Source organism: Ursus americanus, chromosome 2 (genome assembly GCF_024610735.1).
Source record: "Ursus americanus isolate L20-20 chromosome 2, mUrsAme1.1.p, whole genome shotgun sequence".
In the NCBI taxonomy this organism is placed as follows: Eukaryota; Metazoa; Chordata; class Mammalia; order Carnivora; family Ursidae; genus Ursus; species Ursus americanus.
In genome coordinates, this window is record NC_142128.1 from 23,804,950 (window position 1) to 23,822,953 (window position 18,004).

Genomic DNA, 18,004 nt, shown 5'->3' on the forward strand with positions numbered 1-18,004 from the left:
TGGGGACAGATAAAGTACACACCACTCAAGTTCTCTTTCACTGCTGTTGATCATCAATGTTTGCAAGCAGCTGGGCTGGAAGAGCCCAGGGCTCATGTGGCTGCTCCAGCAAACACCCAGCAGGGATGGTAGTAGATTTAGTGGATTGTCATGACAAGAAGATATAGTCGCAGGTCACAGGGTGTACCAGGGTTGAAAGCTAGGCCCAAGTGAATGCCAGTGGGACTTTATCAGGCTATGAGGAAATGCAGCCCAGGCTTAGCATTCTCCATCGAGAAATGCCCACAGCACTGGCTCCTGCCTCAAACCCCTCTCTGAACTGGGTATTGTAACTTTAAAATAATAGCCCCTCAGGTTGAATATCTAATAAGAATATCTAAGAACAGCAACAGGTAGACAGTATCCCCAACCCCTGCCAGACCTGCCTTTTTTATGGTTAAATAGAAATTTAATTTAATTAATTTATTTGAAGATTTTATTTATTTATTTGAGAGAGAGTGAGGGAGAGAGCACAAGTGGGGGTAGGGGCAGAGAGAAAGGGAAAAGCAGACGTCCTTGCTAAGTGGGGAGCCTGATGCAGGCTTCGATCCAGGACCCTGAGATCATGACCAGAGCTGAAGTCAGATGCTTAACCAACTGAGCCACCCAGGCACCCCTTTATTTATTTTTTTAAGATTTCATTTTAAGTAATCTCCACACCCAACGTGGTGCTCAAACTTAATCCCGAGATCGAGTCCCATGTTCCACCAGCTGAGCCAGCCAGGTGCCCCTCATAAACATAAATTTTAAAAGTTGGAAAAAACGTCAGCATCAGGCTTTGAAAATAATAGTTTCAAGGTGCAGAAGGGAAGCCTATTTATGAGAAGGTTACTAAAGGAAACCAAAGTAAATATTAGAAAATACTTGTCTTAGCAAAAAAAATTGAGACATGGATGCTGTAATACTGATTGAAATGAAAAGAAGGGAATGAGAGGCATAAATGAGGTGGGGAGAAATAAGGAAGGGTTTTCTAAAACTAAAAATGCAGTAAGGAAAATTAAAATCAGGGGCCCCTGGGTGGCTCAGTCCGTTAAGCATCTGCCTAAGGTTCAGGTAATGATTCCAGGGTCCTGGGATGGAGCCCCAAGTCAAGCTCCCTGCTCAGCAGGGAGCCTGCTTCTCCCTCTCCATCTGCTGCTCCCCCTGCTGGTGCTCTCTTGTGCTCTTTCTGTCAAATAAATAAACAAAATCTCTTAAAAATAATTAAATCAGCATTAGCAGCCATGTCAATGCATTACTTTCATAATCAGAAACACACACACACACTACTATGGAAAGGGGCTACTTGGGCCAGTCTCTCTCCTGATGGGAGAATTTTCTCACTCAAAGTGCCAGGGAAATCCAGAACTTGGAGAAGCGTGCAGGTGTAAGCACTGAGGGTCATGATAAGACCAGGATGTCAGGGACTGGAAAGCCAGGGAGATTAGCAGATGGTAACAGTGATTATCTGGAAGAGGCACCATTGATCTCAGCTTAGTTTTACAGACTGCTCTACCAGCCACATTTAAAGGGCAATAAAAGGTGTTACTTCCTCTTTCAACTAAAGACTTCTTCCCAGGAAACAATCCCTTATGCTGCCCACATATAATCTCTTGCATCGCCTGGGTGGATCAGTTGTGTGTCCCTAAACCATTTCATCTGTACACTTGACCAATGTCAGATCCTCCATCTCCTTGCTTTCAACCACTGTTTGCAGCGTGGCCACAGCAAAGAGGTTGTTCCTCCACTGGCTTAAAAACCTTTGGATTGTCCAAAGAGGGAGGACACAGACAATTTGCACTAGCTTTTCCCCCTTTCTAAATCAGTGCATTCTCATCCATGGTATATAAATGCTGTCACCAAGTGGAGCACTCTGACAGTCTTTTCTGGGACCAATCATTGTTAGCTTTCTTAGCAAGGAGGGCAGTGGGTCCCCAGCAGGGACTTGGCCATCTTCATGAGTCATGCAAGTGAGAACATTTCTCAGGGACACACATGCCATTAAGAAGTTAGAGAACTTGAGTTATCAGAAAGGATACTATTCTAGCTTCATGACGATAAAGCCATAGATTTCCTCCCCCCACTTCCAAGCTGAGAGAAACATCTAGTATCTCTCCTTTTCTTCAGATGAGAAAATGGAAGTTCAGAGAGAAGTAGTTTAGCTAAGGTTGCATGGTTAGCTAGTGGCAGAATCAGAATTAGAACCAATGTCTCTAGTAGTTTTTCATTAGTAAAAGCTGATGGGGATGGGGGACAGGGAGCATCACTGTAATATTCATTCAGTCACACAGGATTTATTGAGCACTTACTATGTGCCAAGCTCTTGTTGGACCCTTCACAATAGTGAAGAAGTCAGATACGATCCAGGCCCTCATGGTATTTAATCCCATGACAAACCCAGACCAGCTCATTACCCATTATTTAATTATGATTGAGCTGAGTGGAAAAAGTTCAGAATGTGAACTTTAAGCAGGGAAACCTAACATCCTAACTGGAGGCCCAGGGGGCCTCTCCACAGACCGGAGACTTGGAAGGATGAGGGAAAGATGAGTAATCTAAAACCAGGGAGAGGAGAGAGGAGAGAGGTAAAGGGAACAGGAGGGTGATTCTGACACTATCCAAGAGGAAGAAGAGTGAAAATGTAGCTGGTGTCCCTAGAAAGGTGTCTGTTGCAAAAGGTTTTGCATTTTGGTGCCATTTCCCTTATTGTGTCTCATGGATGTCTTGTGACATCAAAAGTGGTTTCTGTTCTTTAGGTGGAATCTGTCCTGTTCCCAGAGTTGAAAGGCTATGATCTGATTCTTGGAACCGTTAACACTGAAGAAAAACTAGTTTCTGATTTTGTGGATCAAACCTTTGAGGTATATCAGAAAAATCAAGTTGGCCCCCGCAAGTAAGTTGGTTGAGTTGTAACTTAGCCATTTGAGTATTGGTTTGTTTGTCATCAAATACACAGTCACTGTTCCAACACATCAGAAACATACATAGTGAGAATAGCCAATGCTTACACAGGTATTAGTATTCATCCCCATTTTACAGATGAGAAAGCTTTCCCAATATTACACAGCAAATAGATAGGAGAGCCAGAATTCAAATTCATTTACAGGTCCACCTCCATTATCTGAAACCTGTGAGGCCAGACAGGTTTTTTGGCATTTAGAAATTTCTGGATTTTAGAAAAGTAACAGAATGCCTATATGATGTATGACGACGCAGCTTCAGCAAGATCTCAGGAAGCACCCCTTAATTAAATGTGTTGATATTTCTATAGTGAAAAATATGACTGTTCATCCAAGTAGCTTCACATTGGTTTAGGCCAACGTTTGGTATCAAATGAATTTTGAAGCAGCTGTTTTCAGAGCTTTTTGGACTTAGGAATTAAAGAAAGGAGATGGAGGACACGTTATCTGAATGCCCCTTAATCATCATACTATAGAATATCTCACAGTTGCTCATGTGAGCAGTCCCTAGTTCAGGGGGATCATATAATACAGCTTCCAAACCGAGACACTGTGAGAGTGAAGAGGGCTTTATTCTCAATTCCCGTGGGACAAAAGTGTAAATCTGGGCTTCCCCAGGCAAACCAGGATACAAGGGTTTCTGGACTGTGGCTCTGTCCACATTTTAGACCAGAAAATTCTGTACTGTGAGGAGCTGCTGTGCGTGGTCGGATGTTTAGCAGCATCCCTGACCTATACCCATTAGATGCCCCCAGGATCCTCCCGCGGTCATTACAACCCAAAACATCCCCAGACATGGCCAGATGTCCCCTGAGTGGTCAGATGACCCCCAGTTGAGAACTACTTCTAATCTAGTCTGAAAATCCTAGCCTCGGATTTGGAAGCTCTGTCCTTATGAATTTGATTTGGGAACATCTGTTTGAAACCTCCTTTTTCCCTATTCTTGGAGACTGACACCTAGTGTGTCTTTTTGGACTGACTGCTCCTCATACTATATCTCAGTTTTAGAATCTCTGAAGTATTGGCCAATGCCTGGAAGTGTACCACTGGGCCCCACAAAACTAATTCTGCTTACTCCGTTATCTTTATTTTATTTTATTATTATTTTATTTTCTTTCTTTTTATTATTTTTTTTAAGTAGGCTCCACGCCCAGCGTGGGGCTTGAACTCATGACCCCAAGATCAAGAGTCACATGCTGTACTGGCTGAGCCAGCCAGGTGCCCCCATATCCTCTTTAATTCAAACTTTTTTTAAAAACTTCATTTTTGAGTAATCTCTACATCCAACATGGGGCTCAAACTCATAATCATGAGATGCAGAGTCACATGCTCCACAAACTAAGCCAGCCAGACACCCCTAATTCAAATTTATTTTAAATCACAGCATCCTGACTACATCCTCCAATTTGGGAGAAATCTGTCCAGCCATTTTTGCATGATCTGATAAGAGAGGAAAAGGTATTAGTTTCGTTAGTTCCAAATTTTCATCTTAAAATTTAGACATAGAATTTTAGAGCTGGAAGAAGGAATAGGAACTAATGTTTATTGCGTATTTACTGTAAATCGGACATTGTATTAGATGCTTTATATGTACATTATTATAGGTAACCCTTACAACAATCCTATGAGGTTTTACTATTTCCACTTAAAACTAAAGAAACCGATCTTTGGAAAAGAGAAATATCTTGCCTAAGTTCATGCAGCTAGGAAGTGACAGAATTGGAATTTGCAGCCAAAGTTCTGAATTCCCAGTTCACTATACTTTTTGCCACATTCTTTTTCCCTTTCCTGGCTTGGGCTAATTTTTATGATCTTATGTCTTGACTTGCAACTCTTCCTAATCTGATTTGGTGACCTGTATTTGCATGTCTCATTTTATGCTCTTCGATTATGGAAGATACCTAAATGTATACCAAAAGTATGATGACTTACTGGATAACATGGCAGAACAAAACATCACCGCATTCCTGAAAGAAAATCATGAAATCGAGGATTTCGTGACGGTAGGAAATATCACTTGATACTTCATATCTTGGTGACCCGTGCTGCAGACAATCCAATATGTAGTCAGTGTATTTTGTTAATATATATGCTGTGCTCAGCATTGGACTAGGTTGGCTGGGGCCAAGTGCACGGGGCTAGAGGCAAATCAAGCTACCAACTGTGCTCCTTTCTACAGAGGATCGGTAGCATAAAAAAGCGGAGAAATGAAATTGCATCCATGCACATTACCGTGCCTTTGGCCATGTTCTGCCTTGACACCATGACCCTAAATTACGACCTCTGTGAGAGAGCCCAAAATCTTAAAGACCGTCTGATTCAATTCCAAGTGGACGTAAACCGGAACACCAATACCAGGTACTGTTATTGTGGACAGAGAAACAGCAACAATATTTGGCATGAACGGGAGAATGAAAACATGGCCAGAACTTTCACCTTCCAGCATTGACCAGCCAGAACTTTTTTTTTTTTTTAATAATTTATTTATTCATTTGACAGAGAGAGAGAGACAGCCAGTGAGAGAGGGAACACAAGCAGGGGGAGTGGGAGAGGAAGAAGCAGTCTCCCAGCAGAGCAGGGAACCCAATGCGGGGCTCGATCCCAGGACTCCAGGATCATGCCCTGAGCCGAAGACAGACGCTTAACAACTGAGCCACCCAGGCGCCCCCCCAGCCAGAACTTCTAGCTCAAGGTGTTTCTGCCCCAGAGTGAGGGTGGTGGGGAATTCAGGCCCAGGCTAGAAGGTGAATGTGGGACTTGGAGCAGGACGGTGGAAAGCATCCTACAACTGTCCATCTCCGATCCCTTAGCCATTGCTTTATTGGAGGCATCTTCGGGGAGATGCCGCCTCATGGGCTTGACTGTCTGAGGTCACAGGCCCTCTCCTCGGCCATCTAGCACATATTCAGAGACACAGAGTGCTTTTTGGCACCCCCTGGAATCACTCTTGTGTAGGCTTCTGCTGTATAGGTCTGAGGACTCTGTCATTCAGTCTTAAGCTCTATGTGGTACCTTCGTTTCACCGGTGAGACTATATTAGCCAAGATGTTTTGGGTTCAAAGGGGTAGAAGCTCAGATAGACTGGCTAAAGTGAAAAAGGGAACTTGGGGCTCATGTGTTGAAAAGTTCAGGAATTGCTAGCTTTGGGCCCTCACCACTGTAGGTAGCATGCAGTGTCTCTCCCTCTACTCGGCTTTCATTCTCTCACAGGCGCTGTCCCATTTGTGGGCCCAGCAGCTCCAGGCTTGTATCCTCCCAGGTTCCCATCCAGAGGGCAAAACAGTTTCTCCCTTTCCAGTTGCCTCAGAAAGTCTTGGCCTGCGTGACATTAGCCTGACTTGGGTCTTTTGTGCAGCACTGAACCAAACGCCATGGTCTAACTATTTGAAAGTTACAAAATGATTAATCCACGCCTTTCTAACTCTCTTCTTCAGAGTGCTTTTAACTATAGACTAAAATGATTTAGTAAGCATGACCACTACTAACAGTGGTATATGTTGTGTTATTCTTATTAGATGTGGAAAGATAGATAGATAGATATAGATAATGATTTTAGCATTTGATAGCACCTTAAGTTTACAAAATACATTTCAGAAACTCATGAGCAAATTTTGGTTAATAGTAAACTACCATTTTTCTAGCACAGTGTAAGCATTCCAAACATCATAGATCTATTCGAGTCTTTACAACAACCCTAAAAGGTTATTCGCTATTCTCTCCATTATGTTGATGAAGAAACTGAGACTCCTGAGAGGTTAGCAAGTGGCACATACAGGGCTTCACCTGGTTTATTTTGACCCCGAAGTCCGTGCTCTCTACCACCACACTCACCACACTCAGCTTTCTCACAGAGTGATGAAATGGTAGGATTCCTGGTTTGGGAGCCAGAAGATTTGGGTTTGAATCTAAGACCTTTCATTTATTAGCTGTGTGTCCTCTGGATTTACCATCTGGATCTTCAGTGTCTTTGCTTATAAAATAAAGGTTTGGGACCAGGACAGTAAAAGTACTTCAAACTAGTAGGACACTTTCTTTGGGAGGTTTGAGCATCAAAGAAAATTTATTTTGTGGGCAATAGTCCATTTGTTCATGTCAAGTCAAAGCAACATGGTGCCTTGGCTGGTCAGTGTATCATCCATCCCCCTCAAAATAAGTGTACAATTGGGTCTTTTAGATATAAGTGAAAACAAAGGTCTCCTTATGAACCTAGGGATTTCTAAGGACACAGAAGCCCCAGGTTGGTGGCTCAGATTCTTTCTTTCTGCCTTAAAAATGATGACTCTGGGTCATTTGACTTTCGCAACAACCCCACAAGTAGGTAAGACAGATAGAAGTAAGATCCCTTACTGAATGGAAGAGAAAACGAGGCCCAGAAAGAAAATCTCTCTTGCCCAAGTAAGTGGGTTTGAATTTGAGTCTTCTCATCCTAAACACTGTCCTTGCCATTTCATTGTGCTGCCATTACTAGGACTGGGGTGCCTTCCTGTTGCCAGTGACTGGGTGCACCCTAGAAGGGGGTGATCTGTACATAAAGGCAGGGAGGGCACTTTGGAGTGCATTGGTGGGAAAGTGGGCATGCCAGTCGTACCCACTACAGGTACATTGGTTTAAGGGTGCTAAAGCAGGGACCGGAAATATTGACGAAAAATTCAAGGACCTGCATAGAGATACGTAAAATTATCCCTGTGGTCCACCTACTTGTTTCCTTCAGTGTGAGAACTCTTACACAAATAATGACAACAGGTAGAGAGAGGCCACGGATTGATGCAAGATTTATCGGTCTCCCTTATGCTATCTCCTACACTAGAGAATAGCCCTGTGCTTATGGGACCTCTGGCCTTTTAGATTTTAAATAACATCATCTGTATATGTAGAAAGCAATGTTTTCTGTCCTCAGCTTATCCCTGGATATTGCTAAGGTGTTATGTTGGTCAGATGCCTGATATCAATGACCCATATCAAGGACCTCTTAGAGAGTTTAATAGGTAGTGGGTTTGCTACCACCCTTCTGGGCCTTTGCAAGAAGCTGATAACTAGTAGCCACGTAATATTTATACTCTGAATTCTCATACAAAAGGGAGGAAGGATGGATTCTTATGAGGTAAGAGTCTATCAGACTGAGAGGACCTACCTGTATTAGGCTAGGTTAGATGCTATAACAAATAGACTTAAGATATCATGATGAACACTATAGAAGTTTTATTTCTTCTCAGGGTAGCTCCAGATTGGTGGGGGAGACCTATGGTACATCCAGAAATTCAAGCAGATGGTGACTTTACATCTTTTTCAAGGTCATTCTAAGTGTTGACATCCTAGACCGTTGGAAGGAGGAAGAAGCATGAAAGGATATGCAAGGACAGTTTTATGTACTGCCCCTGAGAGTGATACTCAGCCCTGCTTCCTGCTTCCCAGTAACTGCAACTCAATCACATGACCATACCTGCAAGGGACTGAACTTCCCCCCCACACCAAAATTCATGTGTTGAAGTCTTAGTCTGTTTGGGATGCTACAATAGATTACTATAGGCTGAATGGCTTATAAACAACAGAAATTCATTTCTCTCAGTTCTGGGGGCTGGGAAGTCCAAGATAAAGTCTCTGACAGATTTGGTGTTTACTGAGAACCTGCTTCCTGGTTCTTTTTTTTTTAATTTTTTTAAATTTTTATTTATTCGACAGAGATAGAGACAGCCAGCGAGAGAGGGAACAGAAGCAGGGGGAGTGGGAGAGGAAGAAGCAGGCTCCTAACAGAGGAGCCTGATGTGGGGCTCGATCCCATAACGCCAGGATCACGCCCTGAGCCGAAGGCAGACGCTTAACCGTTGTGCCACCCAGGCGTCCCTGCTTCCTGGTTCTTATCTGGCCATCTTCTCACTTTGTTCACACATGGAAAAATGGGTGAGGGGTCTCTTTTATAAAAGCTCTAAACCCCTTTATGAGGGGAATCTCTCATGACCTATGTATCTCCCAGAGTCCATCTCCAAATACCATTACATTAGGGATTAGTTTTTAACATAAGAATTTGGGGGCTGCACACACATTCAGTCTACAGCAAAGCACTAGTGCCCAGTGTATGACTATATTTGAAGCCAAAGCTTATGAGAAGATGATGGGGTTAAATGAGGTCACAAGGATGGGGCCCTAATCCAATAGGGCTCTTGCCCTAATAAGAAGAGGAAGAGACACAAGAGCTCTTTCCCCCCCCACCACATGAGGTCACAGTGAGAAGGCAGCTGTCTGCAAGTCAGGAAGAAAGCCCTCCCTAGGAACCAAATCAGCTGGTTCCTTGACCTTGGACTTCCCAGCCTCCAGAACTGTGAGAAAATAATTTTCTGTTGTTTAGGCCACCCAGTCTGTGATATTTTGTTATGGTAGTCCAAGCTGACGAGTAAGATACCCAACTAAAACTACAAAGGAGGCTGGACATGTCATCTGGCTCTGAAGTGGAGACTACTATGCAGTAGTGCAGTAGATAATTTTTCTCTGCAGAAAGTTTCTAAATTGTATAAAAATTCATTTCTAAAATCCTGGCAGCATCTGCAAAGATGTTTTAATCATTTTTTCTTCAGTTTGATACAATTAGCTTCACTATGGAGAAGTCTCCATACATTAAAAAGGAATATAGAGTGTCAACTACAATTAAAACAAAACAAAAAGGTATATTGAGGACTGAAAATACAGGGAAGTGGTTTTTATCTATGATGTATGAACGTCATCATGTAAGGATCCTTTGCTAATAACAACAGCTGTGATAGCTATTACTAACGTTTCTTGGGGGCCACTCTGTTTTAGGCGTGGATGTATTGCAGATCATTTGTTCCTAATTATAATTAAAATACTGATGACAGTCATCATTGGGGTTTTTTTTAAAGATTTTATTTATTTGAGAAAGAGAGAGCATAAGCAGGGGGAGCTGCAGAAGGAGAGGGAGAAGCAGGGTCCCTGCTCAGCAGGGACCGCGGGATCATGACCCGAGCTGAAGGCAGACACTTAACCAACTGAGCCACCCAGACGTCCCTCATCATTGATTTTTGCATAAATTAGAGCACATTCGAATTATCTTTCAAGTAGCATCCTTTTTCATAGTCTTGTGTTTGGGAAGTGGGTAGTTAGATCTAATGATCCTGGTGGTTGAATGTCAGTTTCTTTTTGCCGTCCAGGAACTACCTCCAGCACATGAGCATAAATTTGCTGACATACTGTGAAGAGTAGTGATTACCAATTAACATAAAATTCAAGGAGTCAGCATGGTGGTGGTGGTGATTTTCGTGTTGTTTTGGTCTAAATCTGGATTCTACCCATGGTACATTTGTTAAGAGAAGCAGGCTTTGGAATTGACTGAACCATGTTCGCATCTGGTCTCTGACTCCTCCACCGCATGTTGCTTTGGATAAAGTGACTCAGCCTCACTTTCTTCCATTCTTAAATGTTGGTGATAATAGTCCCTACCCCTTAGAATTGTTGGGAAGATTAAATGAGCTAATAGATATCCAGTGATTAGAATGGGGCATGGCACATGGTAAACCCATGAGTTATTATTTCCTTTATTACTTTTTTTTTTTTCTTGAAGAGTGGTGTGCATGTGAATATTACCCATCACGGACTTACAGGTAGAGAAAAGTTGGAAACCATTTTTTCTAGTCTCCAAATAAGAACCATGCCTGTTTAGCATAATAGATCTTATAAGAGTGATTTTTGAGATAATGGTGATAGTGGCTGTGTCTCTCTCTGTAGCATTTGTAATCAGTACAGCACCATCGCAGACAAAGTCAGTGAGATTCCTGCCAACACTGAGGAGCTGGTATTCCTCATTGAATTCTTAAAGAAATCCAGTGATGTCACCGTGTTCAAACTCAGGAGGCAACTTAGAGATGCAAGTGAACGGTTAGAGTTTCTGATGGACTATGCAGACTTGCCCCGTAAGTCCAACGCCCTATAGATTTATATGTGAATGTATAAGCCTATTTATATTTTTAGAGATAAGGAGTTGGGAAGGAGAGTTAGCAGTCCTACCACTTAAATGCCAATATTGGGAGAGCTGCTTTTCAAGCGTCCCCATATGTTAGAGGCACTAATTCCACACTCTTATCCACAGGACTTCTAATCAAACCAAGAGGATCTTATTGTTAGACAAAAAGAAGAAATATCTAGGGATTTGATGAGTTCTTAGATGCCTGTCTTGGTATCTTGTGGCTGGTGTTTCTGAAGAAGTCACTTCTAAATGCAGAGTCCTTTTATAAACGGATAGATTTCATTCATCTATAATCTTAATACAGTCCTGCCTTTGAGGAGCTACCAGGGCACTTTCCTACATGTTCCTGCGTATCTCAAAAGGAAAGAAATGGCCAGAGCCCCTTCAAGGCTTATTGGTCCAAGGTAGAGTTTTGTAGGGACTAGATTCTGAAGGAAAAACTGATACACTATCCACAAGCCAAGTTTTCAGAGCCTTCTTCCATCTCAAAATACCTGTGAATTACCTGGTGTTCATGGTGTTTGGGGAGAAGGGTGATGGGAGGGAGAGATGGGGACTGGGAGTGGAAAACAGTGCCCTAACCATCCACCTGCACACTGATGAACTGTGCCCTTGACCTTGTGAACACACACTGGACCTCTGCTTCCTAAGTTCCCAAGGGTGCAGAGGGAGCCTAGGACTTTTCAGCTGACCAGAGCCTTTGGTTGGGCGGAGCATCTGGCGCTGATTTATTACTGACATTTAACCAAGAGGGAGACTGGGACTCAGATGAGATGACAGTTTAAAGAGGAGAACCAGAACTTGAGCCCAGGTTTCTACTCTACTCAGACCCAGCCTGGGAAAGCGGGAAGTATAGTGGTTAGAACATCGGCTTTGGAGTTGGTTAGACCTGGGTCTGAAATTGTCTCTGCTGCCTTCTAGCGGTGTGACCTTGACTACCCGGCTAAATTTTGTTTCTCATCTGTAAAAACAAGGATGATAATATCATTGCCCTTCTAGCCTGGCACTTTGTAAGTGCTCAGTAAATGGTGGCTATCATTCATCCATCATGGGCCCATGCATTCATTGCCACCCCCTCACCCACTTCTGTTGACCTTTTGTTCCGCTGAAATAATTCCCTGCATGCTGACCTATGCCGAGCAGTGTCCTGGAGCCGACTGTATGTGTTTTGCAGAAGAGGATATCAAATTGAACAGCACTCTGTTCCTCTGGCCAGACCAGATTGAAGACATCTTTGAAAACAGCCGAAACTTGCTCCTTAGCAAGAGGGATCTGGCCGAGATGGACCTCATTAAAAGGTACAGGGAGAGTGTGAGGTAGTTTCAAAAATGATACCCAGCTTGATAACACGCTGCAGGTTCCTGGTTCCGCTCAGAGCCCCCCACAGCAAGGCGTGGGCGAGGGCCGAAGACAATTGGTGGAGAAGGAATTTCCTTTTGTTTCCCACTGAGGGATGTTCTCTTTAAGCCTGCTTCACTGTAGTGACCCTGCCAGTGCCTTCCCTCCCTGCCTTGAACAATTGGAATTTGGCAGTGCAGAGAGAAAAAGACAAAAATAGTGGCTTGGAGTAATGGCCTCGGAATAATAATAGCAAAATCGTCAGCCTTCCATTGGAGACCACAGATCTGGGAGATAGCAAGACAGGGATAATAGAGCGTGGTAGGAGGCTGACAAATTGTCTGCTTGGCAGCTGGTCTCGTTCAGTGCTAATGTGGCTGTATCATTTATTCATCCATTATTTGTCAATTCAACCAGTATTTATTATGGATTTTTACTATGTGCTGTGCTGTATTCTAGACGTGTAAGTGTGTTTGGCTACTAAATAAAGATTTTAATCCAGTGGCAGAGAAAATACAGACCCTACTGAAAAATCAATGTCAAGCGAAGTGGGCCGAGTACCATGTTGGATGATACAGACATACGTGCACTCACAGCCATCCCAGCTTGTAACACTTGCTTTATGAACTGTAGAGTCATTCCAGTTACTATCCCCTTCACACGTGAAATGCCCCCTGCCCAACTTTAGGTCCTATAATCCCTGCAAATATTCGCAAGAAAGGAACAGGGTAGATAAAAGCAGGGATTTCTACAGAGAATGCGAGTTGGGGCTGAAGGAGAACACCGTTTATCCTCTACATTCAAAATATGGCCTAGGTCTGCCGTCCAGAAAAAACAATAACAACAACAAAAAGTGTGTGCGTGTCTGTGTGTGCGTGTATACACAATTGCGTGCACACAATTTTTTTCTTCCAGCAGCCTTCTCCCCTCTCTACCCAGAACTTTTAGCCAAATGGGTGCTGCTGATATTTTTTAATTAATAGACTTTATTTCTTGGAAGAGTTTTAAATTCACAGCAAAATTGAGAAATTGCAGCGTTCCCATTTATCCCATGTCCCCTTATGAACAGTCTCCACCATGGAACTGATTTGTAGGTTAGATGAACAGGAACAAGTTTTTCTTCATCTCTTTGAGCCTCGGTGTCCTCATCTGGAAAATGGGAAAACAGTGCCCATCTCAGATCATCTCATTTTTAAGAGGTATCATTGTGAAGGATGAAATGAGATGACCTGAGATTGTGCCTGAATGGTACCCAGCACATGACAGGCATTCAAAAGTTGTCCACTTCCTTCATCCTTTGAATAATGACTTCTTTGGGGAGCAAAAATGCTTCCCTTCTAAACCATGAGCTTGCAAGTGTACTTTTGGAACAGTGCTGTAAGACTACTTAGAGGCAGTAAGTGCTGTAAAAGTTCACAGGAGTGAGGGGTGGCTCTGGGAGAAATGGGAACTGTCATTTATGATGAGAGGAGAAGAGCACTGGCTATCCCCTCTTGGAGGAGAGACTCTTAGCCTGATGGCACCAATCGGTTCCTGAGCCCTCCACAGCAGAGTTCAGCAGAGAAGGGGCTTCAGGAATAACCAGAAGCCCTGGGCTCAGCCCTCTCTTTAGTGAATGCTTAAACCTCACGTCCATCATTTTTGCATTAATCCTGAGAACAGTGTGTGACGGGGGCTGAGCAGTATTCATTGTTTCATTCGTCTTCTGTGAAAGCAACCCTGTTCCCTCTCTAAGAAACTTGACCTATTTTACCAGCCCACATTAAAGTTTTTGGCTTTGGCACTAATTATTCTCCATTCGCTGCCCCCCATCTCCACCCCCCAATTCCTTCTTCTGTGTTCTTCCTCCTCTGTCCAGTCAGTGCCTGGTCGACTGACACCCACAGTCCACAGCCTCTGGCTCCCTCGTCTGTTAGATCCAGGCGGGGCTCCCGCAGTGGAGAGCCCTCAGGAGCTGCACAGTGATCACCTTTCCTCCTCTCCCTCCCTGGCACTCTGGTAGTAGCTTCGTCCCTCCTGGATGACAATTCTTGCTTCTCCATGGTTTCAGTTCCTGCTGTTCTCTTGGCCCTAGGGGTCATACTGGCTTCCTTCTGAGGCTACCCATATCTTACCTGTGTAGGTAGTCTCTTCATTAAAGCCTCTCTCTTTGAACATTGGAGTGAATTCCATTTCATGCCAGAATTCTGACCAATCCAACATTTTTAAATCCCTAAAATATCCTCCCTTAGATTCCAGGTAGTCCCACAAATACGACTCATTCACTCAACCTGAATGCCTACTGTTTACTAATGACTGTATTATTGTATGAAATATATATATACATATATGTATATATATTATGGACATGAAAGTACTTCAGAAACTATAATGTGCTAAGTAATTATAACTTAACACTATATAGTCTACCCTGTTAGAAAAGGGGAGAAGTAACTGTGTGACTTGCTTTGTTGCTAAAAGGTCTTCCCTGATCATTCTAGCTAAAGTAGCCCCCTACTTCCATCCATTAGGCCCTCTGCCCTGTTTTATTTTCTTCAGAGCATTTATGCCTATCAGAAATATCTCATTTTATCTTTTTTTTTTTAAGATTTTATTTATTTGACAGAAAAAGCCAGCGAGAGAGGGAACACAAGCAGGGGGAGTGGGAGAGGAAGAAGCAGGCTCATAGTGGAGGAGCCTGATGTGGGGCTCGATCCCATAACGCCGGGATCACACCCTGAGCTGAAGGCAGACGCTTAACGACTGCACCACCCAGGCTCCCCTCATTTTATCTTTATCTGTGTGTGAATTTATCCATCCATCTGTCCACCCACCTACCCATCCATCAATCCATGTGTTTCTTATCTAGGTCTCCCCAAACTGAAATACAACCTCCACGAGGATAGGGAGCTTAATAGTGTATATCAAAAATGTATCCCTGATGCCTAGAGCAGTCCTTGGAATGTATCAAGCCCTTAATAATAAATATCTAAAGGATGACTGAATAATATGTATATATATACATTTTATATGTGTGTATAGGATAGGTATTACATTGATTTCATATATATGCACACGTATATATTTACCCATACAGGTAAACATCTGGAAATGTTTAACTGCCAATAGGGTCACAGCAGACATCTCTGGGAGGTAGGATTTTAAGATATATATAGATAGATACATAGATAGATATAGATATAGATACACACACACACACACACATACACACATACATACATACATGTATATGATGCATCAGAAGATCAGCTTCTCCCCAGGCTTGAACATGGGTGAGCAATTGCTCATAATCTGAATATCAAAAGTGAAAAGTCCAAATGTGATTGGGCTGTCCTTTGCTTTTAGGTGCTCAGAATTTGAGACGAAGCTTGAAATCTACAACAAGGAACTGGAAGGGTTTAGGAAACGTGAAGTGATGAGCACAGAAGAAATGAAGAACAATGTTGAAAAGCTTAATGAGCTTTCAAAGAACCTAGATCAAGCACTGATGGAATTTGAGGTTTGGGGTCTTGGGGTCTGGGGTTGGAGACTTAAATGATTGTCCTTTCCTGTTGGTTCTGCTTCTTGATTTTGTGTTTTCCTAACGTCACATGTCAGGTGGATAGTATTGATTGGTGAATTGACCAGTTTTTTCAATGGTCCTTTCAACTACCTTTTCCTACAACCCTACATTATACCAGCTTTTTTGTTAGTCATTGAGGACACAAAGAAGAAATTACAGTAGAATAATTGCTCACATAGATTGTGTATTTTTATGTGCTCAACAATGTACAAAGGGCTTCTTATGCAATATGTCACTTAATACCCATAACAAACCTTTGGCTAGGTACTGTTATTGTCTCCATTTATCTCTATTTAAAATAAGAGAACTAAGGCTTGGTGAAGCTAAGTAAATTGCCCTGAGGTCAGCTTGTAAGTTCTTTAACCATTAAAGTTCTTTTTTTTTTTTTAAGATTTTATTTATTTATTTGAGAAAGAGAGTGAGTGAGAGAGCACGAGCAGGGAGGGGAGGAGCAGAGGTAGAGGAAGAAGCAGGCTTCCTGCTGAGCAGGGAGCCTGATGCGGGACTCAATCCCAGGACCCTGGGATCATGATCTGAGCCTAAGGCAGACAGTTAACCGACTGAGCAACTCAGGCGCCCTAACCATTAAAGTTCTTATCTTATGCAAGTCAGCATAAGAAGGGGCAGCATCATGTAAACAGCTAAAGTACATATGAAAATTGTGAAAATGGGGATACGGATATGGTAGAGTAGGATCAAAGATGATGGAGCAAGTAGCAAATTATCCTAGAGGTTCATCCAGCTAGATCTTAGCTGTCACAACCCTCAGAGGTAGCAGAGGGACTTTCTTACTCGAGTCCATGTCTTACTTTCCTCTCTCTCTCTCTAGATGAATGAGCATCTTCCTCAACTTGGTTTTCAAAGTGCTGAGGAATTTGCCATCATGCCTTCTAGGGTTCAGAAAACCACCCACCCAATAAACAGCATCCCCTTTTACCCTGCAGTTGATCAATAAGGAGGAGGAACTGTTGGAAAAGGAGAAGAGTACCTTCCCTCTCCTGCAAGTCTTGATGACCCACAAAGTGCCTTATGAGCAGCTGTGGCTGACAACATACGAGTTTAGCATCAAGTCAGAGGAGTGGATGAACGGTATGCTCTGGGCTCAGTCTGCTGGGACATGGTAGCTGATGAGGTAGTGGATCCAACCCAGCCAGTTCTAGAATAGGATTTGGACTTCAGATTTAAGCTAGATTTTTTATCATATTCTTATACTCTGGATTAACACAGCCACACAGTCACATTTTTTTGGTGTGACAATGATGGGAAGTGGGGATTGAAGAGCCAGACCTGTTGCCAGGGTAAAATAGAAGAGGCAGCCACCCATAGCCATGGATTGCAGAGGCACAGAGGGGAAGAATAAGATAGCAAGTCCACCACTGTGCTGCTTCAAGAGAGGCCAGAGTGCCACAGACATCTGAAAACGACTCTTTTTTCTGTAGGTCCTGGAGGCTAGAGATAAATGGAGGAGATAGAGTCAACAGGACTTAATGACTGATCTGATATGGGGCAGGGGGCAGGGAGGGAGAGGGAAGAACCTAGGGTAACTTCCAGATTATTGGCCCAGGCGATTTGGTGGATATTGCCATCACTGAGCAAGAGAAGTGACAAATTTATTGGGAAAAGAGACCTATCAGCTTGAATATACCAAGTTCAAGGTGTCTGCAAACACCCAAATGGGAATATGGATTAGCAGCTGAGTATATCAGCCTGAAGTTAAGTTATATGTTTGGGAGGGTGACTTATATTGGGGAATAACTGAATGTAGATTACAATTAAAAGCCATGAATGATGTCACCTGGGGAGAGTGTATATGAGCAGAGGACAAATTCCTGAGACCCTTAGAGCTGAACTTGGAGTTTGCTTCTAGCCCTTCAGTGTTATAAGCACAACTGTGATGAACATCTTTGTCGCCATTTTAATGGATGCAATTATGATCATTTTCTTAGGATAAATTCCTGAAAGTGAAATGGCTAGATCAAAGGTCATGTGATGAAAATTATTAGGATTTTAAAAACCGTTTTTTTTGTTGTTGTTACTATCTTCCAGAAAGGTTATGTTTTAATTTATTACCCTTCTAGCAGTACTTAAAGTACCCATTCTTCACACCCTTCACAAACCTGGGAATAATAGCTTCGAAAACTGTTTTTGTCGATT

General features: G+C 42.8%; 1 protein-coding gene across 1 annotated transcript in view; it reads left to right on the plus strand.

The window, feature by feature from the left end:
- Positions 1 to 18,004, plus strand: part of DNAH3 (dynein axonemal heavy chain 3) — a 167,904-nt gene that overhangs the window by 24,154 nt on the left and 125,746 nt on the right. Inside the window, exons 12-18 of the mRNA XM_087869949.1 lie at positions 2,775 to 2,911; positions 4,876 to 4,981; positions 5,158 to 5,336; positions 10,713 to 10,897; positions 12,125 to 12,248; positions 15,634 to 15,787; positions 16,795 to 16,939. Of these exons, the coding sequence (XP_087726075.1) occupies positions 2,775 to 2,911; positions 4,876 to 4,981; positions 5,158 to 5,336; positions 10,713 to 10,897; positions 12,125 to 12,248; positions 15,634 to 15,787; positions 16,795 to 16,939 (1,030 nt within the window). The remainder of the gene's footprint in view (positions 1 to 2,774; positions 2,912 to 4,875; positions 4,982 to 5,157; positions 5,337 to 10,712; positions 10,898 to 12,124; positions 12,249 to 15,633; positions 15,788 to 16,794; positions 16,940 to 18,004) is intronic.